General features: G+C 38.2%; 1 protein-coding gene across 3 annotated transcripts in view; it reads right to left on the bottom strand.

Annotated features, from left to right (window-relative positions):
- Positions 1-25201, bottom strand: part of LOC124165661 (lachesin-like) — a 472126-nt gene that overhangs the window by 88289 nt on the left and 358636 nt on the right. For all 3 annotated transcript variants that reach the window (XM_046543140.1, XM_046543143.1, XM_046543142.1), the window contains exon 5: positions 22798-22926. In XM_046543140.1, the coding sequence (XP_046399096.1) occupies positions 22798-22926 (129 nt within the window). The remainder of the gene's footprint in view (positions 1-22797; positions 22927-25201) is intronic.

The raw sequence follows: 25201 nt of genomic DNA, 5'->3' as shown, positions 1-25201 counted from the left end.
GCCAAAATGTTGCATGAGAAATATATGTCAACTAAAGTCGTTCCGGAAGAAGTTTTACATTTAAATGAATATATAAATGAATAAGCAACTATAAAGAAAAAAAACTTCCATTTCAAGTACCAAGAATATTACAAAACAGGATTCGCTGGTCCGCATCTAGATGCGTTTTTATTCACCGCATATTTGAAAGACCAGACATTTTTGAAGATTTCCAATAAAAATTTGGAATGTATTCATACCGACAGTGAAAGTATATCGATGCTATTGAGGCTGGGTCTGATGATACTTTAACTGCACTGTGTGTAATAAAATAAGTATTTAACAGTGAAAACAAGTTACTTTTTACGAATTAATGTAGGGGGATGTCGAGGTCACTTTTTGAATGAAACAAGTGAGCAAACCGCGTACTCCCAGGCGCTTTGCAGGCTGGGTATATTTCTCGACCCTTGGGATTGATTCTACTTGAGCATGACGCATGAAAAGACAGACGTATGAGACGAAGGTGCATGCTTCGCTTAATGACGAGGACAGAACGTGCTTGGGACCGATGGCGAGAGAATCATAGCAGGAGGAATTGTCTAAGCGTCTGCGGTCACCTGGGATCCAAATCCGTAACGATCTCAGAGAGAGAGAGATCGGGATGTGAAGTTTAAGTGCGAGGAAAGGGGAAGAATTAAGGGTCTATGTGCCCGTCCCAACGTGCTGTAAGGGCCACGAGTTACTGAGACACAGGCGTTGAAGGGAATGTGTATGTGAGGACAGGATTTCCCACTGGAAAGAGGGGAAGGGACTGTGATATAGGTAGGGTTCATTTTAGGACGGAGAAGGCGAAGGAAAAAAATTGCAGGAGTGTGTGATGTGGGTAAGAAGGGGTGGAAGGAGCAGGCGTCACGTCCCGCAACCGCTAGAGCGGCGCTGGTGTGTAGGAGGCCGACCGCAGGCCCAGTCCCTCCTCCGCCAAACTCTCGCCTCTTCTCGACTTGGACGTACTATCTTCCCACCCACGTTCTCTCTTCGCCTTTGGCTATGCTTTTCGCCACCCTCAACAAACCACAGACCTGGCCAGCAGACATCAAGACCTTTCATCACCCATACCCTTAAAACCCAGGTCTCCGCCCGTCACACGAGGCGGTATCGGTAATGATCCGTAAGATTGTTGCCGGGTGTTATCTACTTCCATAGATACGGATCGGACCCTGATGGATCAGGAGTGCGGTAATAAAGATGAGAAGGCAAAATGATAAGTCGAGGAGAAGAAATTTTTCTTATATGCGGGGTAAGGGAGAAAAAAAACTATTAAATATTCATTGAAAAGGCGAAAGAGTCATATGATAATTTATATATTAACCTTAATATTAATAATAATTATGTTTTTCGATAAGACACAGTCAGGCAGCTTGAAATACATAATGATATTGTCTGATTTTTTAAAGAATGACACCTGCTCTTTTCTCAAAATCTTTTTTTTTAAATTGTATTCCCATGCAACCGAAAACAGACCTTTTTAGCCTTTTACATCGATATTTTCAACAAATTAACGATAAAAAAACACGAACAAGGCGAAACTCGAACCCACTACCCCTCGTTTGGCAGGCGAGGACTTTACCCCGCCGACACTGAAACCAGCTATAGTAAATGATGAAGGGAAAAAGTCATATTTATCATCATTAGGACTCATAAATGGCGGAAATATTCTTTCTCTGCCAACAGAAATTCAATTGAGGGCCCAAAAAATCACTCCTCGAAATTAAAACGCCTCGTTCTTAGCATTAAAAATTTGTTTTCCCCATCGCAGCCACCAATAAAGGCCTAAAGCGCAGTGACACTCGAGGGGAAATAGGAATGGCTCCTCAGTGAGAACGGTAATTACATCTGGACTGCAATTCATGGAATGAGTTGAATTGCTGTGAGAAAGAGGAGGGAGGGAGTTATATGGGGGGATCGTTTGGGGAATTTAAAGGGGTAGGGCAGGGACTGGGATATGGCGTATATTAAACAGGCAATGATAGAATTAGGGATTAAATCTATTTAATCAGCGTGGGGGATCTAATCCTTCCTTCAGTATAAAGCAGTGGTGTCATAGTGCCCGAACGCTGTTCCGGCACTGGTTAGCAAAAGATTCAGTAGTGAAATGATAATTCTATCAATTTTGCTGCCTCAAAGTTTCTAATACATTTGCAATCAAAAAAATATTGTAATGAAATGTAAATAATAATTAGTAATAAAAAAGCACACAAAGTAATATTTCACTTCGAAAAACAGTTAAGGAAATAACGTTCCTGCACTGCTAATTTTGGCACGACGTCACTGGTATAGAGTATAGGGTGAAAGTGAGAGTGTAGTGGGTGACGGGATAAATAACACATAATAATAATACTTGGATAATGGGGATTAATTGTTACTATTCTTTTTGATGACATGAAGAAACAATGAGAGTAACGTGATGATGGACAGCAATTATGATTGACGACGCGAAACACACCAAAAAGGGAGATTTGCGATCACAATAGTGGCTCTCGATTACAAGCGTCGTCGCTCTCGATACCTCCCCTAAGTACTTATTAATTGTGCTGTGTACAAGTGTGTGCAATTTCATTAGTGGAGTAATCTTAGCTCGTATCGCCGCCGATTTCTTCGGGAGCAATAGCCCTGGGAAATCGTGTCTAAAATTTTAATTAATATGATTTGAGAAGGAATAGTACGGCCGTAGCTTTCAATTTTCTTCATGAGTACTTCTCCTGGAAAATTGTATTAGCACATTGCTTTCATTTGATTCGTTGAATTAAATAGTGAAAGTTACATTATACTTCTTTACCTTACGAAGAAGTCCTTTTTCGGAGTATTTGACCGCATGAGGAGGGAGGAAAAGTGAGTAATTCAAATGGAGTAATATTGAAAGAGACTTTTTTTCACTCTTTAGGAAATACAGAAAATAAAAGGGAGCAAGAGCGGCGGAAAGCCACGTATATACGAAAGCGGATATTGCAAAAAAAAAACAATTTAAAACCTCACGTTTTATTTTAACTTAAAATGAATTAAATAAACCACCTGTTTTGGTTCAAGGTCCCTTATTAACATTTTATAGATACAGGGCGTGGAGCGCATTCGCTTTAGAATTGACACAATGGTGATATAAATCCATCATAATATATTTTAGATTGTAGCTGTAGTACTGCTTTCTTCTATTTTTATAATGATGCCTTCTTTAGGATACAGATCCTTCATCAGAATTTCATTCCAAGTAATTTCAATATCTCTTGAGAGAAATCACTACTAACGCTGTGAACGGCCAAAAATAGAATATAAATACCTCCAAACTTTTGAGGCTAAGCTCAATATATTATTATTTTGCAACCAAATAAACGTGCATGATTTATAACAAAAAGTTGAATTGCATGCCTGAGAGAGAAAGTACAAAACATTCCCATGGTTTACAACCGGGTATTTATGATATATTTTTCATGTGATCTATCAGATATACCAAAAGACATAGTTAACAGTTCTAGCGATCACGCAAACATATATTTAAGGTTACCAGGGAAAAGGCCTTATTAAGCTTATGTATCCTTAACCTAAATTGAATTAGTAGGTAACTTCCTCCGGACCTAATTTGACATGCTAATTTCATTGAAATATAGAAGGCTCTCCTAATTTTTATGCATCCATTTCTCACTTATAAATTGTAAATCGTGCTGAGGAATTCCGAAAACTGACAACCATGAAGAAACGAAAACATTCATCAAATGTTCTTCAATTACTTGATGCCATGCATGATATGATATTGAACGAATACTTTGTCATTTTTTAAATAAATCTACTTTATGAATCTTTCAAGCTTCCATGTTTCTGCCACCCAAATACTAAAGAACGAGGAGTAGTGGCGTGGATCGTTGTCGGATATAACATCTATTGATCTACTTTCCATCCACTTGATGGAGAATTATATTTCGGTGAGGATAGGTGGCTGTATTGCAGGGATGGACGAGGGACGAAAATGACAAAGTTTATGAAATTTTACGAGGCGATGTTATATCGAGATGAATGGGACATTTTTCTTCCATTATCCCACTCCCTGCATCAAGAGAAACAGGGATGACTGACTACAGCCATCGTAGTTGATGCATATTTATTTATTTTATTATATTCCCAAACCACCGAATACCGCTAATATGGACCATTTTATATCGGGATATTCAACAAATTTAACAATTGCTCCTATACAAACAACCATGCCGTAATGAAGGGAAACCTACCCAGGTGGGAATCGAACGCACGACCTCTTATTTGGCTGGCTAGGACTCCACCCCGCGGCCACCGAGGCCGGCACCGGGAGTCGAACCTAGGAACCACGCATCAATTGACACTGGAGGAGCTCCACTGACCACTCAGCCACCGCGGTAATAAAGCAATAAACGTATCATTAGATGATTGGAAATGAGCAAAAAAGCATTCGCTAAAGGGGTCTAAATATGGTGTAATGTGAAATATACAGATCTTAAGATATAAAATGCAATAAAAATGCATTTATTTATGGCAACGTATCTGATTTTATAAATTTTCCCTATCAAACGAATTTTATTCGCTGGTTAACAATTATTTTCAAATGAATTAAAGAGGTACCTATGAGTTAACTTAGCTCGGAGAGACAAAAACTCTCACTTCCAACAATTAGCATTTAATTAATATACTATCAGCAAGTTGTGTCCAGGTAAATATATTGTCTGATAATACGCACTTTCGTAAAAGCCTTGGGCGCAAGCATGAAAGCATCAAAAATTTAATAATTTATCATCTTACAAATTTTGGTCTCATATTAAAATGTAAACTAATTCCATGAAAATCTGTTTCACTAATAACAGCTGGGTAAATGTATTTTAAATTACCCAATACGCTTGTCGGGAGGATCAATGGACTGAAAAATATGCGGCGTCAAAATTCACTTGATTACTTAAACCTAAATTATTCCGAAATAAACCAAATCATTCATTCTGAATATTCAATCAGAATGAACGATTTGGTACAGAAATTTTCATTTTCCTGTCTTTAATTTTTGATCGTTCTTAATTTCATAAATTTAGTCAAATTCGTCCATTCAAAAAGAATATATGTTCTATTTTATACACTTTCCAGGGGGCGTACATTTCTAATACCTTAGGTTTCCTGGAAGAGCCTTTATTACGTTATTTTATGCTAAATCTAAAATGAATTATGGCTAACTTCCTCCAGACCTTATTTTGAATTGTTATTTTCATTGAAATGGGGAACCCTCTCTTACTTTTTCTACATTAATTTGACGGACAAGATATCGTGCAGAGGAGGAACAATTCGGTTCCGAAATATGACATCCCACATGACCGCGATCGCGAAGGCATTTCTAAGTATTTGATACGAAAAATTGCTTTTCAATTGTTTTTTGACTCATCCCACCCAAGAATAATGAAAAAAATGTTTCCCGTAGAGGAAATGATCGTAATATCCGTAATCGAAATCACATTTCCTTGAAGTCCAAGTCATTCCATCATTAAAATCTCTTTGCTGGTGAAATTCCCTTCCTTTATGAGTTACATTCTCTTTTTCAACGGCATCAAAGTAAGGGACTTCCTCTCAATATTGAGACTTTTTTCTCTCCGATGCAGAGGCGTGATTATGCGGCAATGCAAATTCGCGCCAATTCAGGGCTATTAAACTCCTGGGTGGAAAGGCTTGTGTCTGTGGCTGCACATAACTTTGAATGCGTGGCTATAGAAGGAACATAAAAATCTCAATGTTACGCTATGCAATCAAGAAATATTTATGCAAATTAAAGTGAATAATATCAAACAGATCGCAAACTTAATTATGATATTACGGATATAGGCGTTCATTACCAAGAATACTGCGTCCACTTTTCGTGCATGTGTTAATCTCCTGCAGAGAGGAAATTAAATGTTGTATTCTCTAATAAATATTAACTTTTCAATCAACACCGATAAAATATATTTTAATTACCGTGCATTAATCCTTTCAAACTGAATGCGTTTTATTGGGAAACGCTTTTCTGAGTACAGATAATCTTCGATTTCTCTACGATATTACACATTAGAAGAAAAGTGAATTAAAACTAATAACATAAACAAGGAAAGACACTACGTGCAGTATAAAATATTATGAAATGCCGAGAGCAATAAACGACCGTGAAAATAGAAAATTATACCGTTAAACACAGTGAATACTCTCCCGTCACACCTCTCTTCTATATGCTTAATATTTTATTTCTATTCGTTATAGAATAAAAAAAATAGGCAAAGAATACAAACAGTAACCCAGACGCTCTATTGATTCCGGAAAAGAAAGGAAAAGAAATGATGACATCCCATTACCGCCAAAAAGTTAAAGAAAAATAAATTCACTTCCCAACTTGTGGAGCATGAAAGTTTTGCAATTTCTCTTCCGTCTCCCAACACTTCGCTTACTCTCGGTAGCGCAGTCTTTCCTGCCGCAATAACTCTCCCCTGGCTGCAAAAAGGGACGAGGGCAAGGCGTATGCAACACTCAAAATCGGGTACAGAGGTGGATGGAAGGGGTTGGGCTCCTCGCCTCTTAGCAGCCCAACTCCTACCGCAAACACTGAATTCTGAATTCACCCCCACCTGCCAGGTCTCAGTGAAAAATAAAAGAATCTATGCTGCATCTCTAGGTTACATTGTAGATGCATATTCCAGGATGATGTGTTGGAAATTCCTCTGAGAAATATGATACCAATACTTAGAATAATTTCTCGGGAAGCGAAAGAACATGGGGCTACCAATGTACGATGGAATTTAAAATTACAGCATATTATAAAGTTTAAATACAAATATACTTTTAGATTCATATGCTGGTGACTTAATGGAGAAAAAATCACTAAGCCCAAATACTAGCCCGTTATAGTGATAAATAAAGCATTCAAGGTTACATTGTCGAAGTTTAAAGTTTATGTAAAGAATTTTATGGTTTCACGATGGGTGAGAATGATCAATAAATATTGAGAGTATGCAAAATATCTGCCTGGGGTGGCACGAGCTCACTCATGTGGCCTTATCTCGGGAACCGTAAGTCACAATTGAAAAATATTTTGGGTGAAGCACGTCATACGTCCAATGTATCGTTGATTACCATAGAAAATTAGTTGAAAAATACCATCGCTTTCTTATCGCCATTCACATCCGAAAAACAGCCAAAAATACCAAAAATTCTCAACTTGAGTGCGATGTCTTTCCGTTATCTAATTGCAATAATAATTTACAGGATATTTTTTTACACCAGTTGGCATAAAATAGATATTGCATGGCTTGATTGGCATAACTAAATATTGCATGGAATTGTAAATAATGAGTCATGCATGTATATTTTTTCTCTGTTTTTTTTTGCGTTGCTATGGCAATAACCCATCTTAAATATAAGTCAACGTTAGGTTCTATTTCCACCCGGGTAGAGTGCCCCAATACAGCAATTAAAAAGCCTCTGAAAATTTTTCTCTCCACTCATTTTACCCTTTCCCATACTACCAAGAAGAGTTCTTCGAAGGATGCACCAAACGAAAGGTGAAGAGGGCGGGGGGTGCAAAGAGAGCGGTGAACCCCGCGAACTTTTCGACGAATGCAATTAGAACTTTTAAGAGAGCTGCACTCACTACTCAGCCCTTCTCCTTTCCATGCACATACTCGACTAGAGGGGCCCCGCTGCCAGCGGAGAAATGCGGCCCACCGAAGTACCGACTGCGATGCACCCTCCAACTGCAACGCACTCACAAGGCTTTTGAAAAATATGACCACCCAGCCACCTAAAAGAGCCACTTAGTCTTTCCTTTTCTCGGCTCTGATTGAACTTTTTCGATAGAGTTCATGCATACTTTTCCAGAGATTTAGGCATATCTTAAAATGTCCTCAGATTTTTGCACAAAAAACGTTTGATATACTATTTAGAGTATCTTACGGGTAGTTTGCGGGGATATTTACCACCACCATATTTATTTCCAGACTTCGGAGGATATAAAAAATTGATTTTGATGCTGAAAATGATTTGAGAATTTCCTTCGTATAACTTGATAACTGATTGATTATAAATTCGTGGATCTCTCCATACTCCGAGTTTTCGCCGCGTTGGTTGTCAGAGGTTGACTACAGTTTTGCCGAGTTTTCACCAAGGCGTCTTCAGGTCAAAGTGACGCTTAAGGTCCGCTGTCCTGGTCAAGAAAGCTACGAAGGACTACGAGGCAACTAGTTTTAAAATCGTACAACGCAAGTCTGCTTATTGTTTTTCGTGTCAGCATGAATCTCATCCTCTCTTAGGGTGTAATCTGCTGGCGCAGTACACACATGAACACATTCAAGTGTACACTCGTTTTGCAAAAAAATATAATTCGGGTAATATTGTCAAAAATTCTCATGAATACTCATTTCCGATGTTTGTGACCCTAAAATTGATGCCACTAAGGCATTTGTATTTATTCATGGTCCTAAAATTGTTTTATGTCACAAGTGGCAATATCCCGAGTGTATGTGATACATACAAATATAATTTAAGTAGTGATTCATGTGTAGTAACAAACATACCAAGGTTAACACTATATAAACCTTGTTTACATGGGGCCGAAGTTATTTCATTTACTGCCCGCTAAAATTACGAAAATGAAATCCTCTAATATAATATTAAAACTTGCCAAAGACTGGCTTTTCTCACCAGACATAATTGAACATTTATTTTGATATTATTTCTTTAAATCACTCGTGCATTATTTACTGAATAATTATTTTCTTTTATTTGCATACATTTATCAGAATCCTCTAAAGTGGACACGATACTGATTAGGTAAAAATATATATTTATCACATTTTTACCTGGCTCTAAGCTTTAGTGGTTCAACAGTTTATTAGCGATTTGAGTGGCTTCGGAACTTCAATGAGAGCACGCTCAGTAAGAAGAGGAAAGAAAAAGAAGAATTATTAATTCTATGACAAGGGCTTGAGTGTACAATTCAAAATAACACTTTGTCAATAAAAATGAAAGCTGATACTGAAAATTTGTGCACGTAGAGAAGTAGTGCACTGCTCCTCAGTATTTTTTTATACTGAGGAGCAGTGCATATCGCGGCGGCGCCTCTTTCCTTTTTCCCTTCCTCTCCTCCTCCTCCCCGGGTGATCGGGCGTATAAGCTACGGCTTGATTCCCGGTCCCAGTGCGTTGTACCCTCGAAGGGCTCCCCCGAGCCCTCACACGTTGCTCCTCAGTATTACCACGCCAATAATGTAATAGCATTTAAGTTCTTGCAATAGTTCCCTCCTTTCTTCTGGTGAGTGTCAAAGAACGGAGTACACTACCAAGGAAATAGCACGATCTGCTGACTTAGACCTTAATTGAGCAACAATGAATAATATCCGATCATGCACAGTGAGCAACTTAATTTAGAAATGAATATATTCGTATTTAAGGATACATGGGATTGTGAATATTGACTCACATATGTATTTTAGCTTTGATTAATGTAAAGACATTGCTATGACACTTTAAATATAATTCAACGATAGATTTTATTTCCACCCGGGTAGAGAAACTTCATTTCTTCATTCATTTCCCGAGCCATTATTCTTCTTCTTGACCCATGCGCTCTGGAAATCACAAATTACAGCGCCACGCTGCATGCGATATGTGGGAGGAGCTTCGGTGGAACTGTTTGATGGAATGGATGGGTGGAAACTCAGCATTTCTCTCGGCCTTGGAAGCGATAAACGGGGAAGTGTACGCAAGGGGTTCCTCAAAGAATGGCCCCCCGCGGCCCTTGGAAACCAAGAATGCTCTCCGAAATAATAAAAGAGAAATAAGATGCGAGAGGATGGATTTCCGATGCGATTCTGGCGAGAACGGGAATAGCGATCGTTTTTCAGAAAGGAAAAGAGCAAAGGGAGATCGATTTATTCAGAAGAGACCCCACGAAGAGGAAGCAGCCGAGGGCTATTGATTCTTTATATTAGATATCATAGAAAAAAAAGGAATGGTATAAAAATTAGAGAATGAGAAAATTCATGACAAAATTCATAAATTTGGACACCTAAGAGGAAAGGGAGAGAAACAAGGGTAACCAAACCAAATTTCCTGGAATATTCTTAAGAAAAGAAGGCCTGGTAAGATATTGAGGTTCATATGCGATGGGAGAGTTGTTGCAATAATGGAAAACAAATTATGCTCCCTCATCAACCTAGGGTTTTGGAATATATGAGTATTAACTTGTAATTATTCAATATTTTTAAACTCTAAAAATACTGAGAGTCAATGGAATCGAGCCGTAAAACACGATATCCCTTCCTTATTCTTGAAAATTTTGATTGCACACCTGTTGTAGATTCTTGTGAAGGAATTCCTTGAAATATTCAATATGCCTTTTCCCCATATGCCATACATTTTGAACAGTATCTCCAAGGAAGTTGCAATGGACCACAAAATTAACTTAGAATGCAAAGTGCTCATTAGGAGGACTATCATGTATATTACGTACTAAAAGATAGCGTAAATATTTAAGTTTATCATTTCAAGACAGAATTATTTTCGGTGGAGATACCGCATTTAATTTTCAGTCAGGCAAGTACTGAATGTCCTGTGTAGTTATTAGTATTAACTTTATAAAGAAATAGTCAACTACATTTTTTTCTGCTCATAATAAAAAAGCATGACGATACCCCAGCACTAAACTCAAGCTAAAATAGAACATACTTCAATACCGTGAGTCAGTGAACTTCATTTAGGGCGAAACCAATATAAATAGTTAACAGTATATATTTATAACTAGTTTTCCGAGACGAAAACATCGAAAGATTCATTTAGAAATAGAAGGGTGTGGAGAAGAAATATGCAGTGAAATTATTTCAAGCATTTCCAATTTTGTCCTTCCCTCCAAGTGGATAAATTATATTTTTATCACGCAATAAATCTCGCTGACTATACATTCGTGACGTATTCCTTCTTCTAGTCTTGCCATTCGATTTTGTCCCTTACAAACATCGTACTCGCCTAATTAAAGTCCTCTTGCTTCTTCTACTCATTTGCATGACTTAGCCCACTAAAGGGAAAAGAGATGCCAGCCTAGGATGGCATATTGCTAGGTGCGGCTTTATATCAATCGTTTAAATTTCAGCTATATTTATAATTTTCACATTTCTCTTGAGTAACACCATCTTTAATTAATAATACAAATAGCAATTTTACGCAGGTATTTAAAATGCGTAAAAATAAAAAAGATATTTTTAAATCTGTGACAATCAAGCATACATCATTAAGGTAGGCAAAAATTCAAGGATGGAGATACGCAAAAGTAGTTAAAATAAAAAGAATATGAAAATCAAATGCATTGTATGTATTTATAGGTAGCTCTAGGAATCGCTGGATGAAAGAAACCCTATGAAAACCTTCAGAGAACGGTAGAACCAGGAAATACGCCACAATTAAATATCTGATGCGGGCAAACATTGATTGACCAGAGAATGGTAACTAAGGAAAGGTAAAATCTAGAATAAAATACATGAACGAGAGATAAAGAAGGGAACAAGAGGGAAGGGAGAAGGGAGGAAACATCAACAGATGATTAAAAGGATTAGTTGTCAGGATAAAACTGAACGTAAGACCTAAGAAAACAAGCCTAAACCTTAGGTTTGTTAATTAAAGATATCGATGACTTGTCCTCTCTCTCATTTGTTAATAATGTATTTCCATTATTATTATGGTCGAAAACAATCACTACATAATATAATGCCATAGAGATTGGTCCGCAATAATAAAAATGTATATATTACTTCATGTTATTAATAGTTTTAATTATTAATTTCCTCTTTCTGGCACGGATAACCATCTGTATTTTCGAGTTCGTAATCATGTATAATCTTTGAAAGAAAAGAACTATTTAAGTCTGAAATTTCCTTAACTACAGATACTTTTATATATTTAATTACGCAATGTAGCATATCTCGTTTCAAGCAGATGGACCGTATTCCCTAGGAGATAGAAATAAACATTACAATACTTACATAACTCCCTTCGCTGTCCAGCCCAAGTCACATACGAAAAGACAGAAATTTAATTGTGCCACTTCGCTGAGTGTGTGGGAGTGTACGGCGCCGTCCACCAGGCAAAAAAATGTTCAATTAGATCGAGTCGTATATCACGATCACGCAACAGCCATTCATTACGTCACCACCCCCTCTCCCTAGCAATTTCACGACAGGGCAACGCCAGATGTCCTACGTCGCGCTGATATTTCACTCTTTATTTCCAACTTTCGAACACATTAAGTTTTCCATTCTTCTTTCTCTCTTTTTCTCGAGCATGAGAAAGTTAAAGCTTGATGAATTAATGAAATCGCATTCGGTCAATAAAAGGACGTTCATTCCCTTCTAACTATAAGCCTCGCCATTAATCTTTGCAATAATAAGCTGAGAAACGAGATGCATTTTAAGTGGTTTTGAAGAGAATAACCGCATCCGATGATTGCACTGAAAATATAAACTTCGATTTAAATATATTTCTCCAAACCAGACCTTAACGAAGACAATATTTTCCCCAAATTACCTTATATTTATAAGACACGGTCTCAGGCGTTATTTTGTGGAATTGCTTCATTATTGAACTTACTTTTATTCCACACTTTATTTTGAATAGCACGACCCGGGTTTCAACATCTAGTTATCATCAGGTGAAATCACCAGTGTTATCATCAGGTGATAACACTAGATGTTGAAACCCGGGTCGTGCTATTCAAAATAAAAAGTGGAATAAAACAAAGTTATTTTATTTCATTCAATACCTTATATTTCCTCGTAGAGGACGTTTACGAGGCCAGTCAAACATAGAGTAGGTATTTAAGTTGTATGAGGTTCTGTCCTAAAATATATCAGAACTGTCAGTCAGTTATCTTCTAAATTCCCAATGATTTCATGGGAACATTAGAGCTATCGAATTAAGATCACGCTATAACCCTCTTTAGCGTTATCTTATCCTAACGCACTAGCAACTCCAAGGACGAGAGGTTAAACGAAAGTGATACTTTCCATAAGAATGGCATTTATATTTAGTAATTTATTTGGCATGCTAATTCGGTATTGCTAAGGTAGAACATTAATGGATGTACTTGTCATTTTTACTTAACGATATTGCTTACATTATATTAACTAGGGAGTATAGAAATTATTTCACTTTGCAGTACCTCAATTTATTAGAATGAATGGTAAACCAAGTCCACAACGTAGCAAACACTTGGAGCAAACATTCTGTGTGTTTAGAATACGGAACCGGTGGATAAATTGGGGCTCATATTGGGATATCTACGCAAGAGAGAACAATACCATCGCCTTCCACTGTTTTGAGCGTTCCTTCCCCGTGCTTTTTTACCTTAGCCCACTCAACATTCGGGCATCGGCACTCCTGGAAGAGCTCCTATTGAGGAAGCCAATCCACTGAGTTCGGCAGAATTGCAACCGAGCATTACTACACGTATATTGCGGTAAACACGCACAAAAGCCGATTGGGTTTTAATGAATAGAACAATGAAATAAAAAAATCTAATGATATAAATGGCTTGAAACGCTACCACATGGGATAAAATTCTATTGAATACAACACGTTTTAGAGCTCAAGCATATTTGAAAATAGAAAACCAGGTTTTGACAAATTCATAGGGATTGTAGAACGTAGAATTTTTAATGGATCGAATTAAAATACTTCAAGCATGAAAACACAGTTGAAATTCGACAATACAGGGCAATAACTCACCTAATCACTAGGCTCCAGGGTTCACATGGGACAGTGGCATTATGAATCAATGCAACTAACTCCAGAAAAAGGCAACATCAACGTAATCCCTTCGAAATTGCATTTGCCTAATTGCTATCTACTTCAGGTAGAGCTGCATGTTTCTCGACCCTTCAGATGACAGTGCGATGGTTTGAATACAGAGCACAGGTAGAATGCGAGAAAATACAGAAAATAGGGTTGAATCCACAGTTGAAAGAAAGGACTTACTGCGCTACTGCGCAGCGTTATTGCCATAGATATATTGCCGTAGATATAAAAAAAATCGTAGTCAATAGTTACATATGGTTATCAGCAGACTTCTGTGCATAATATGAGAGCGTTCACCTCATTCGAACTAAGCAAGTGCAGTATGTTAGTTAACATCATCGAAAAGCCTGTTATTTCGTAATATTTTGAAGTGCATATATTTAAAAATATAATTAGGCTTATTCGTTATTGACAAAATATCATACATATGTTGGTAAAACATATTTTAGCAGTGAGACTATTTATGAAGGTATTGCATCATCATTAGTAATAAATCATATCTTAATCAGTGAACAGAGTACATCGTAATGTTAGCAACTTTAAGTTGAAACTAGTCGTACCATCAAAACTAATGTCCATTGACATTAATGTGGCAGCTGTATCCATCATTTGTTTGAACACATTTAAACCAATGCATACGGTATGATACCAAGGTATAGTAAAATGGCCAATATCGCGAAAAAGTACACTCCTATGCGGCAGCAGTCTTGTCTCTCCTTCGCAAGGGAATCGGCATAGCCAACTCTTGGCCACGTCGCATTCCACCCCTGCAAACATCGCCTCAATCCGCGGTGGGGTGCCCAGTGGCACTGCCCACCCACGGACGAAAACGGCCCCAAACTCTACGCTGAATACGAATTGCCGGATTACAATCAGAATGGCGCCCTTGACTGAAAACACGCGGGATAAGGTAGGAGCTGGAAGGCGATAGGCAACCGAAGCAGAGTGGATTATACCGGGAGGAGGACGAGGTGTTCAGTAGCCGTTCGGCAAAAAATGTTTCAGGTATCGCTGGAGAGGAGAATTGGTAGGATACTCGGCGGCACTCGGAGGAGAATGAACCAAAAGGAAAGGTGTGGGCGTTTCGAGATAAAATGAAATAAAAGAATGCGGACCAGCGAAGCCATTCTTTACTGGAGTGGAAAAGCGAGCCGTTTTCAGACTTCTGTAGGGTTCCCAGCCTCTCATCCATGGACACCCTAATCCACGTGCCGAGGCAACTCTTTTCACTTGACTTTTTACATGCTTCCCACGTAATGCCGAAATGTATGGCTCACGGACCGAAAACGTAGAGTATCCGAGTTTAACATTTTAAGCGGGAAATCTCATGAAGAGATTACGGAGGCACGTATTTTGGTCCGTTTTCTTTTGTTTGGTGAAGGTGGTGGAAAGGAGTAGCACTGCCGCTTATACGCGCCGCTTCAGAATTAAAAAGATAATACAAATATTTCGCTACAATTCCAATCGTTAGCACTTGATTAAATTCTCAGAAAGTGTCCATAACACGTTAGGTCACATTTAATGGTAGCCAATTAATACATCACATGCATTTTTGGCTAGTGAAATAAAAAGAAGCTTCGTGCGAAAGTTCCACAGAGAAAAAATCATTCGCCTTGACCGGGATTCGAACCCGAATCCCCCGATTTCCGGTCGAGTGCTTTAGCCAGGTAAGCTACTGAGGCGTCATTCTTCCCTGTGGATATTTTGTTCCCTGTGGATGATTTTTTCTCTGTGGTACTTTCGCACGAATTTGCATTGCGGGTGACTCCCGTAAAAGTTAACACCGCGGCTAGTCCCGGTATACTTTAAACGAAAACGAAGCTTCCCCAAAGACGAGAGCATTGGAATATAGTACGTTTCACTTACGTCATATTGAATATAAACCAACCTTCGAGTTGAATTACGAAATGAGTGAGTGCAAAGAATGTTTTATCGCAATCAGACGATTGAGGCAATTCATGAGTTAAATGGTGATGCAGATGCATTTGCTATTGTGAAAGCGAGAGTGCATCAACACAGAGTGTCGATCGGGAAGCGATACACAGTGAAGCTGGAAAAAGACTTCATGGAACTGCAAACGAGTACAATAGCACCATAGAACGGGATAGGAAGCGTGTACAGTGTATAGGTCGTGAGAATGTGGGTCGAGAGTCGGGGGGATGAGATGTGAGTGGCAGGGAATGTGTGGCGTCTAGTATTCGCGTCCAAGAAGGAAAAAATGATACGAAGCGACCGTTTATTGCGATCGTGCACCACTGCTGAATGGCCGAGTGCCTCCGGGAGGTCAGCGGGGGGAACTTTGAAAATGCAATTGGAGCAACCAAACAGATTTTTTCGGTGTAATCAGTCACATTTATGCTGATGCCTCTGACATAGAGAGCATTTTTGGGTCGGAATGGAATCCAATTACACTCATAGTTTATTTACCAAAAAAAGGTAACCACCAAAATGAATTACATCAATAGACTCGTTTAAAACAAATGATTTGTGATATTTTTTACCATAAAGTATTTTTTATGTGAGAGGAACAGCATCATTTCCTTGCTAGAAACGTTTGAAAATATTTTTTCCACATAGTATGCGTACCCTCCATATTTATGTACTTTATTTAACCTCTAAAATTGAAATCTACCTTTCGGTCATAAAAAATAGTAAAAATTTAAAAATAACTATTTGTAATGTAAAAATGTCATTTTCTCTATCAAAAAATAATGAAGTGCACCAATAAAATATTTTAACCGCGACGAGCTGAAGAAGACGACCGTTTCGCTGTTCTCCTAGTTATTCGCGTGTTCCTCTTCACTATTTCGACCGTAGAATCTAGATGTTCACATTTACATACTTTTTAATGATACGATGTAGTAGTAAAATGAGCAAGAGGTAAAACGATATATTTAACGACCCTATGGAGCTGCGGCAGAATTTCATTCAAATACTTTAAGCTCAGCGTTCTACCTGTTTTTGCGCGGATAGTAAGTCTACCCCCTCAGCATAAAATAAAGATCCCGCTACAAACTGATGTATTTGGTCGTACTTAAGTATTTAGCATTTATTAAAGAGTGCAGGTTGTCAAAAACGGGCGCTTAAATATAATTACGAATCTCCAAGCTTCAAGATAAGGTTTCGTTTCCGTTCTATGTTATTCGTATTTCAATTATTTAACTATTCCTCTTTTTTACACTTAAGCACATGTAATCTACTTACAATGTAATGCTAAAATAAAATTCACCAACAAAGAGTAACAAGTGCACTTATCAACGGATTAATATGTATCACTATAGCATCTTTAAAGTGTAATTATGCTGCATGTAAAGCCTTTCCAATTTTTCGTTGAAACAATCCACATGAATACTGATGCCTCTGGCATAGAGAGGGGTTTTGAGTGAAAATGCCACCAAATTACAATCAAAGCTGTTGCACCAAAACAAGGTTTCAATGAAAATGTATTTAAGATTCGTTTGAAAAAATTGCTTTGTAACAATGTTCACTAAATTTCACTATTCAGCTAAAATTATAGATGCCACTGCAAACTGATTTTTTTGTTATACTTAAGTATTAAATAAAATGGATAGGTTGTGAAAAATGGAAAATATAAAAAATGTTCAAATTAGCCATGAGTCTCCGAGCTTGAACATTAGCTATCTATTATTTTTCTTCTATAGTCGCATTTCTCAAGCATTTCACTTATTTCTCTATTACTCGTACGAGTTTAGCACATGCAACCAACTCACAATATAACTTTTACGTACAATTTGCAAACCAACAGTAACGAGTGCGGTTATTAACGAATTATAATGATTCACTATAGATTCTTTAAAGTGCAATTATGTTGCATGTAAAGAAGCCTTTCAAAATTTTCGGTGTAATGATCCACAGTAATGCAGGTGCCTCTGTTGGGTTTTAAGTGTAAATGCTATGTAATTGCAATCAAAGCCGATTCACCAAAACAAGGTACCAATCAAAATTTATTTCATACTCCCCTTGAACAATGACCTTTTAATAATTTTCAAAGATGTAATCCTACTGCATAAAATATAGATTCTCTTAAATACTGATGTTTTGTTTATACATCAGTATTGGTATTCAATAAAGAGTATAGGCTATAAAAATAGTCGCTCGAATTAGGCACGCGAAATTAACAATGAATCTCCGGACTTCAAAACTAGTTTTCTGTCAGCACTGTACTACTGGTACACCGTAATAAGTCAAGAGGCTAGGAGTTGGGAGGTGATGTTCAAGGACTGATTAAATGTTGTGGAGCACGATAGCACCATGAGCCGGGGGATGAGAGGTGTATCATCGGGCGACACAATGTGGGTCAAGAGTCGGGAAGTACGAAATGTGAGGGGCAGTGTGGAACCAGCAGTGGCGTGCATGGAGAAATACATGAAACGAAGAGACCGTTTATTATGAGGATGCACGTCCACTCGCTAGAGAGTAACCAAATGACCCCGAGAGATCAGCCTTGGGAATTCAATAGCAGTGACCAACGCCATTTTTTTCGGTACGATTATCCAGAAAAATACTCATGGCTGAGGCGTTGAGGGAAGAAATTTGGATGTAAACGCGCTTCAACTCTGGTTTCAGAGCAAAAGACATTAGACAATTTGGAGGCATTCCGTAAATATAAATTTTATTAAGTCGTACTTTTTAATATGTGATATTAATTCTAAAATTAAACAAGCACTAATAATATTTTTGTAAAGCGTTTCACTGGTATGCAACTACCTTGATGATTGGAAAGAAAAACTCATGAAATATGAAATAATTATGAAATTAATTTCTTTGTACGATTCATATGTTAATGTAAGTATGGGTTAAGAGACTCCTAAACAAGGCTACCTTTGTGAATGTGGGTACTGCCAAGAATGCTCGATAATCAAGGAACCCTATTTAAACGCAAGTTTTGGTTTTTTGGTCGCAGTTGATGGCCATTATAACAACGCTTGCCTGTTGACTAAAGCCTTCAATTGATTAAAGCCTACGCGAATTCTAGCTCTATACATCATAACTTACCCCAATGAAAGTAGAATATGGGTGGTAGACAACGGAAAGGAACTTATTTCGATTGTATGGAATAAATTCACTATTATATTAATTTGGGGTGGGCTCCAAACTCAATTCACCAAATGTCCACTTTCTTAAAATGGCAAGGGAGGAATGACCGAATAAAATCGCGATTTTGCGAACTTCCCATCGGTTCTAAGCATTAGAAGAGTTTTTGCAACATTTTTTGAGTTACTTTCCACGTGGTGGTGATTCTTAAAATTTTGGTGACTATGAGGTAACAATAGAAAATATTCATTTTTTATTTTTTTTATCACTTTTACCGCCCCGGAAACTGAATATAAGGCCTTTTAAACCAGGGGAATCTACCTAATAACTGAAGACGATCACAAACACCCATGCCCTGGAATGGGGCAACCCATTAGGTGGGAGTCGAACCCGCGATCTTCTGTTTGGCAGCCGAGGAATCTACCCGTTTTCCACGGATACCGAAGGCATTTTCGTATTTGTATCCATCATTTGTATTTGACACCTCTTTTCATCATTTTCATAAGGATTCTAAGATGTAGAGATTCTATCGCACCGGAGGGCGCATAGCTAGCAGGAATAATTCAAGGAGTGGGAAGATAAGGGGTACAAGTGATTTTTTTTTTCTAAAAAACAATTTGGTACAGAAATTGATAGCCAAACTTGGTAGCCAAGGGATACAAAAGTCTCTGTTTTGTGCTGACATTGAGCGGAAAATCATTAGTGCTACTAAATATGTAGGTCATCTCGTTTGTTTTTAATACCTAATTTCTATTCCTGGCCCTGTTTTAATAAAAAATCACATGTACCCATTGGCTTCTCATCACTTTTTTTCTTTAAAAAATTCTTAAATCAAACAAGAACTAGTAATATTTTTGGAAAGCGCACAGATCATGATACGGACTCCACATAGTGATGATTTCTAAATGTTTTCATACGAGAAATAAAAAATTTAAAAATACATATTAATATTTATTGGAACATTTCCCATCTTTTACTCATGGATTCTAAGATTTTCAGATGCTAACGTACTTAGGAGAACTTATGCGGCTAACAGGAATAATTAATACATTTCCTTAACTCCGCCAACCCTCTCTACACTTACTCAGAGCGGGAAAGCATCCAATTTACCCAGCACTCCCTTGAGAGACGAGCCCTGACTGCTTCGGCGTCCGAAATTCCACCCTTACACAGAGCCCTCTTTTCCCTCCCATACTAGTCTGCCCAGCAGCAACTGCGCGTGGGGCGATCACGGTCGAATCCGCATTTCCGCGTCGGCTCATCCCGGAGTCGCACGGGGATTTCCCGCCGCTCCGGGGGCTTCTTCTTCGCTGCGCTGCATCTCGTGTGTACGAGGGAGAGAGAGTTGAGTGCACTTTGACGACAAGGGGCAACGGGAGAGGTCCCTGCTCGCTTTAATTCGCTGCGGCATGCCAATCCACGATCCTCCCTCCTTCCTCATCTCATCCCTCGCTTGCCCAGGTGAAAAAAAGAACGGGGAAATGAAATCACGACAGTTCTGGAGAAATGGGTCAACCAAAAGGAGGAAGTAAAAAAAAACACCATAATTTTGTGCATGGGCCGTATGCCAGCCAAAATTAATCTCCATGCTGTGCATTTACATGCTCATTAAATTTATATCATATGTAGTTTCCAAGCTAACTTTGCAAATGCATGGTTATTATATAGTTTGAACCTAATAAGTATCAGGCTGTTTATATTTGATGTATTAGGACCGGTGTTCACGCTTCATCCTTAAGGTTAATTTCTTAGTCGGTCTGGGGCTGCTAATTTAATATACATCTCCAATAGTTTTCGAGCTAGCTCGTTGGAGTCTTGACTATATGGTTAATTAAATAAATTGACATTATAGTGCATTAAAAATTGTGTTTGATGTAGACAGCGACCGTTATTCAATGTTATTCTCAGCGGTAATTCCCTTGTCGGTCTGAGGTTACCCAAACAAAAAGTTGTTTTGTATTTACAGAGTTTAAATCCATTATCTTAAACATAATGCAATTTACTATGGAGCACGATATCATTTTATTCTACGCTATGCTCACCCACGACCTTTCCTCCTCATCTCATCCTCTACTAAGGCTCTATTGCTACCGAAACGGGAAAAATCTCGTGAGCTCTAAATAAAAGGGTCCACAAAAGGAGGAAGTAGAAAGTTTATCCAATTATTGAGAGTGTTTATCGAGAGAAGATGAGTCTCCAAACTTCGTATTTACATACGAGTATAATTTATGCAAAGGAAAATCTTACATTAATTCCACGATATTGAAATGGATTGGCATTGCAGTCAAGGAGATCATATAAGGAAGATCATTTCCATATTATGGGTTATATAAACACGCGTGAATACAAAGAAGGAGTAATGATGTCCAATTAGCTAAACTTGAAATAGGAATTCATTCGACCTTGATTTTCATGATTTATCTCATATTGAGGACTTTAACTTGAGTTAATTTAACGTTCACGTTGAAAAGCAATTCGTATTGCAGATAATTGCATTTTGTATCTCCTTTCCACGATTTATTAACACATATTGAATATATACGAAATAAAATTGATCAAAAATCTACTCCATAGAAGAATTCTTAGTAAAAATTCGTATGATGAGGTCTTCATGCGATTCACATAGTCACATAAAGCATAATTTTAACATGGAATGTGGTCAGTGTCCTGACGTATGTTGGCGCTAGGGTAGTGCGAGACTTGGTGGGAAGGCAGACGACGCAGTGAAAGTCGCGTTAGAATGCTGACACAGGTTCACAGGACACAGCCGTGCAATGGTATTTGATTGAACGTATTGAACAAAAGTATTTGATTGACAGAATCCTTGTAGATAAATACTGATAGACTTGTTTAAACGATTTTTGGGGATCGGGTTGGTGTGGTGGCTAGAGTCTTGGCTTCCCATCTCGTCACCCCGGGTTCAAATCCCGGCGGTGGCAGAGAATTTTCAGAGACTGCCCGATCTCTGCTTGAATGCTATGTGGAGGGTATTTCGAGCGAAACACTCCTCCCGTCGGATGGGGCGTTAAGCCGTGGTCCCCTCTAGGCGCCTTTCCTTAAGAGGAGGCTAATGCCGACGCCGGGTTTCTCTCCGTTCTTCCTTATCTACCCTTCTCTCATGGCGCAAATGATCTTAGCTGTCGGTCGCCTCCTCCAAATACCATAATATACCTTTAAACGATTATTCCCGCTATTATTTGCCACAATTTTCGTTAGTAAATTAAAAACTCAAATATTCGGTGGCACTAGTTTATAGAAAAATAAAAAGTGCATTAACGTGCGACATAACAAAAACGTTTAACCTAAATACTTAATCATACATTTCACGCTCTATCTTAGCTGAAAGTCATGAAAAAGGTAGTTTTCCTAGTCTTTCCCGTACATAATTTATGTATTTAACCTTTGCCATCCAATAACTTTTAGCCGTTTCCAAACTAACAAGTGGTGCCGTTAATGGGCCAGATGTCTGTTGGTAATACTAGGAAGGTGGCCAACAAACGGTGACACTAATCTAACAATTAAATTGAATCATTAATTTTCCTTCATAATAAATATAAGTCCCTAAGATATGTAATATGGAAAAATCAAAGTTTGGCTGCAAAAATGACATCTCAGACCACCTTGTGTCGTAAGCAATGGTTATATGGGTGAAGTAAAGGCAATTCGAAAGCCCCCTTCAAATCTCAATTGTATCATTAAATGACACATAACATACAATCATCACATCCACTATTTGAAATGGCTCCAAGCTGAATAAAGTATTTTACTGCAGAAATAAGTACACGTGTGTTATTTTCATTAGCCATAACAAAAACTAGTATGGTATGCTATAACCACTGCATAAAATTGAAAAAAATTGTCACAGAAGATTAGATTCAAATAAAATTATGTAATTACTCACATTCAACGTCGACGATGATTCTCTTGGAGACGGAGGGCGGCACTCCGTTGGTGGCTATGCACAGGTACGCCCCCATCTCACTGCGGCCAATCCTCGTAAGGGTCAGCTGGTCCCCCTCATACACGGTTACTGTAAGTTGAAAAAAAATCAGCAGACGGGGTTATGAGCGAGGTCACTTAAGATATTTTATTTGATAATTAACTACTTTTTGCAAATGAAATGTATTACTATATCCCTTCTGGCTCATCCCAATATATAAATTCTATTCCCTTCATTCCCCAATCAAAAATTTTTCCCTCGAACTATGTTTTTATCATCCATTCCTCGTCAAGTACTCCATCCAAACCCACTATCTCCTCCCCATCTCATCTTAAACCTGCCTCTCTTTGCTCATCATGTGTAGAGCTTCAGGAAAGAAAAAATGTGCACTAAAGGATAAACCTGATCATTCTACGAGGCTAAAATGCATATATGTGTTGATTAAGAGACAAAAATCGTTTAATATCAGAATTGAATAAATCTTACAAAGAAGATAATTATTAATTATGTTTTGCTCATCCATCAAAACTTTTTCTCAATATTAAATCAAAAGTGGAGCTGAATTTCTGTGTGGAAGGCTTACAAGAAATATAAAATCACTGATAGACTTTTGGGACTGAGAAAAGAAGGTTGTATCGATGACCAAGAGTCCTCCAGGCAATAAAGCATGTCATAGTTTGCTTCCATAGTCCAGATACAGAGACAAGCAGCCTAAGTAGTGTCTTGGAGATGAATGTATTATCTCAATTGCTTGCTCAAGTATTTCTGAGTACTCTCCAAAGTAATTGTAAATTTTTACCATCCCATTTAAAAAAATTGTCATCATAATTAATTTGTGCAACAAACCGCCTCTTTTCTCTACCCATAGACTAATGGAGAGAAAATCTGTGAGTCGTGGAATTTGATTGAAAGTAAGCGCATAAGTTTACAATTATGGACGCAATTACCAATTTTTCGAGTATGAAAATGGAATAAATGAAAATTAGTCTCATTTCTCAATAAAATTCTTGATATAACACTCCGTGAACTCTATAGCACCACTCATAAATTTTATCACACTTTTGAGAGCATTGAACAAATAGTATATCCACAAACTTGTATGCCATTGGTATCTAAGTAGCTATGGGTTGAAATGATAGGAATGCTTTGAATTTTTCGTGCTTTCTAAGAATAATCACCAATATTTTCAATGATTTCAACGGTTGCAGGGCAATACGGTAGTCAAGGAGTTCTTTATGTAACTTGGAAGGTAGATATATAAGAGGTTATGGGGTACAGAAGAAACAAGCCTCGAAAGGTAGCTCTTAGAGTGAACGGGAGTCGATCCTCGGTGAGAATTTGAAGACTTTGGGTAATAATGAAAATTCATACCTCTTGGTAAAGCAATCCATCCTCAACACAAGTGCTCCCTCACCCAAATACTCTTCCTCTATTCCCTATAACTTTCCCCAAATATAAGATTATTCTCCTATTTGTATATCTTTAAGAGCTATCTCTCCTGCTCCTGAAAGTCAAAGAAGATACAACTTAAGCTGCCCTTAAGCTGATTCACCTTTGGTCACACACCAAAATAATGGCTCACTGGTAAGGAATCACTCCATGAAAGTGATATCCTAGCCAGGAGCAGATGAAGGGGGGCCACAAGGATCATGAACCTCCCCGAAAATTATCAATTTTTGAGAACATTTATTGGTTTAATAGCTTTTGTATCTTCGTAAAGTATTAAAGGGAGTGTATATGCAAATGCATGGATAAAAGGACTTCCTAAACGTGAGGGACGTTTGAGAGGTATTTATCGCAGAGATACTACAGTAAAAAAACGAGCCGTAAAAATGCCCCTCCCTCCTGGTTTTTCATACTCCCCGAACCCGACGGCATGACCCCCCAAAATTAATGTTTTATTTTTTCCATACCACCGAAAACAGTACAGATTCATGTTTCATATCGGGGTTTATTAAAACTTTCAACAATTGAACGTGCACTAACAACCATACTCCGGACAGGGGCAAGCTATCCAGGCGGGAATCGAACCCGCAACCTATAGTTTAGCGGGTGAGGACTTAATCCCGTTGCCACCGAGGCTGGCTTTGATGCTGAATCCGCCTCTGATCATTACGGTATCAAGGCTAGCCAATGATGGTCAAAAAGCAATACTTAGGACCTAGAAAGGTGAAAAAAATGAAAGGTAATTGCAAGAGAGAAAGTCCTCAATAGATGGAATTTATGCGGAAAGATCACTCAGGGATCGGTCCTCCAGCGAGTATTCGGAGACTGAGCAATAATGCAAATTCAAACCTCTTGGTGAAGCATCCAATCCCGAGCACGCCTTTCTCCTTTGCCCCTTCGTTCCTTGCGGCAAAGGCAA

Source organism: Ischnura elegans, chromosome 9 (assembly GCF_921293095.1).
Source record: "Ischnura elegans chromosome 9, ioIscEleg1.1, whole genome shotgun sequence".
Lineage (NCBI taxonomy): Eukaryota > Metazoa > Arthropoda > Insecta > Odonata > Coenagrionidae > Ischnura > Ischnura elegans.
The sequence above is the reverse complement of the archived record's forward strand: the minus strand, read 5'-3'. Positions and strand labels throughout refer to the sequence as shown.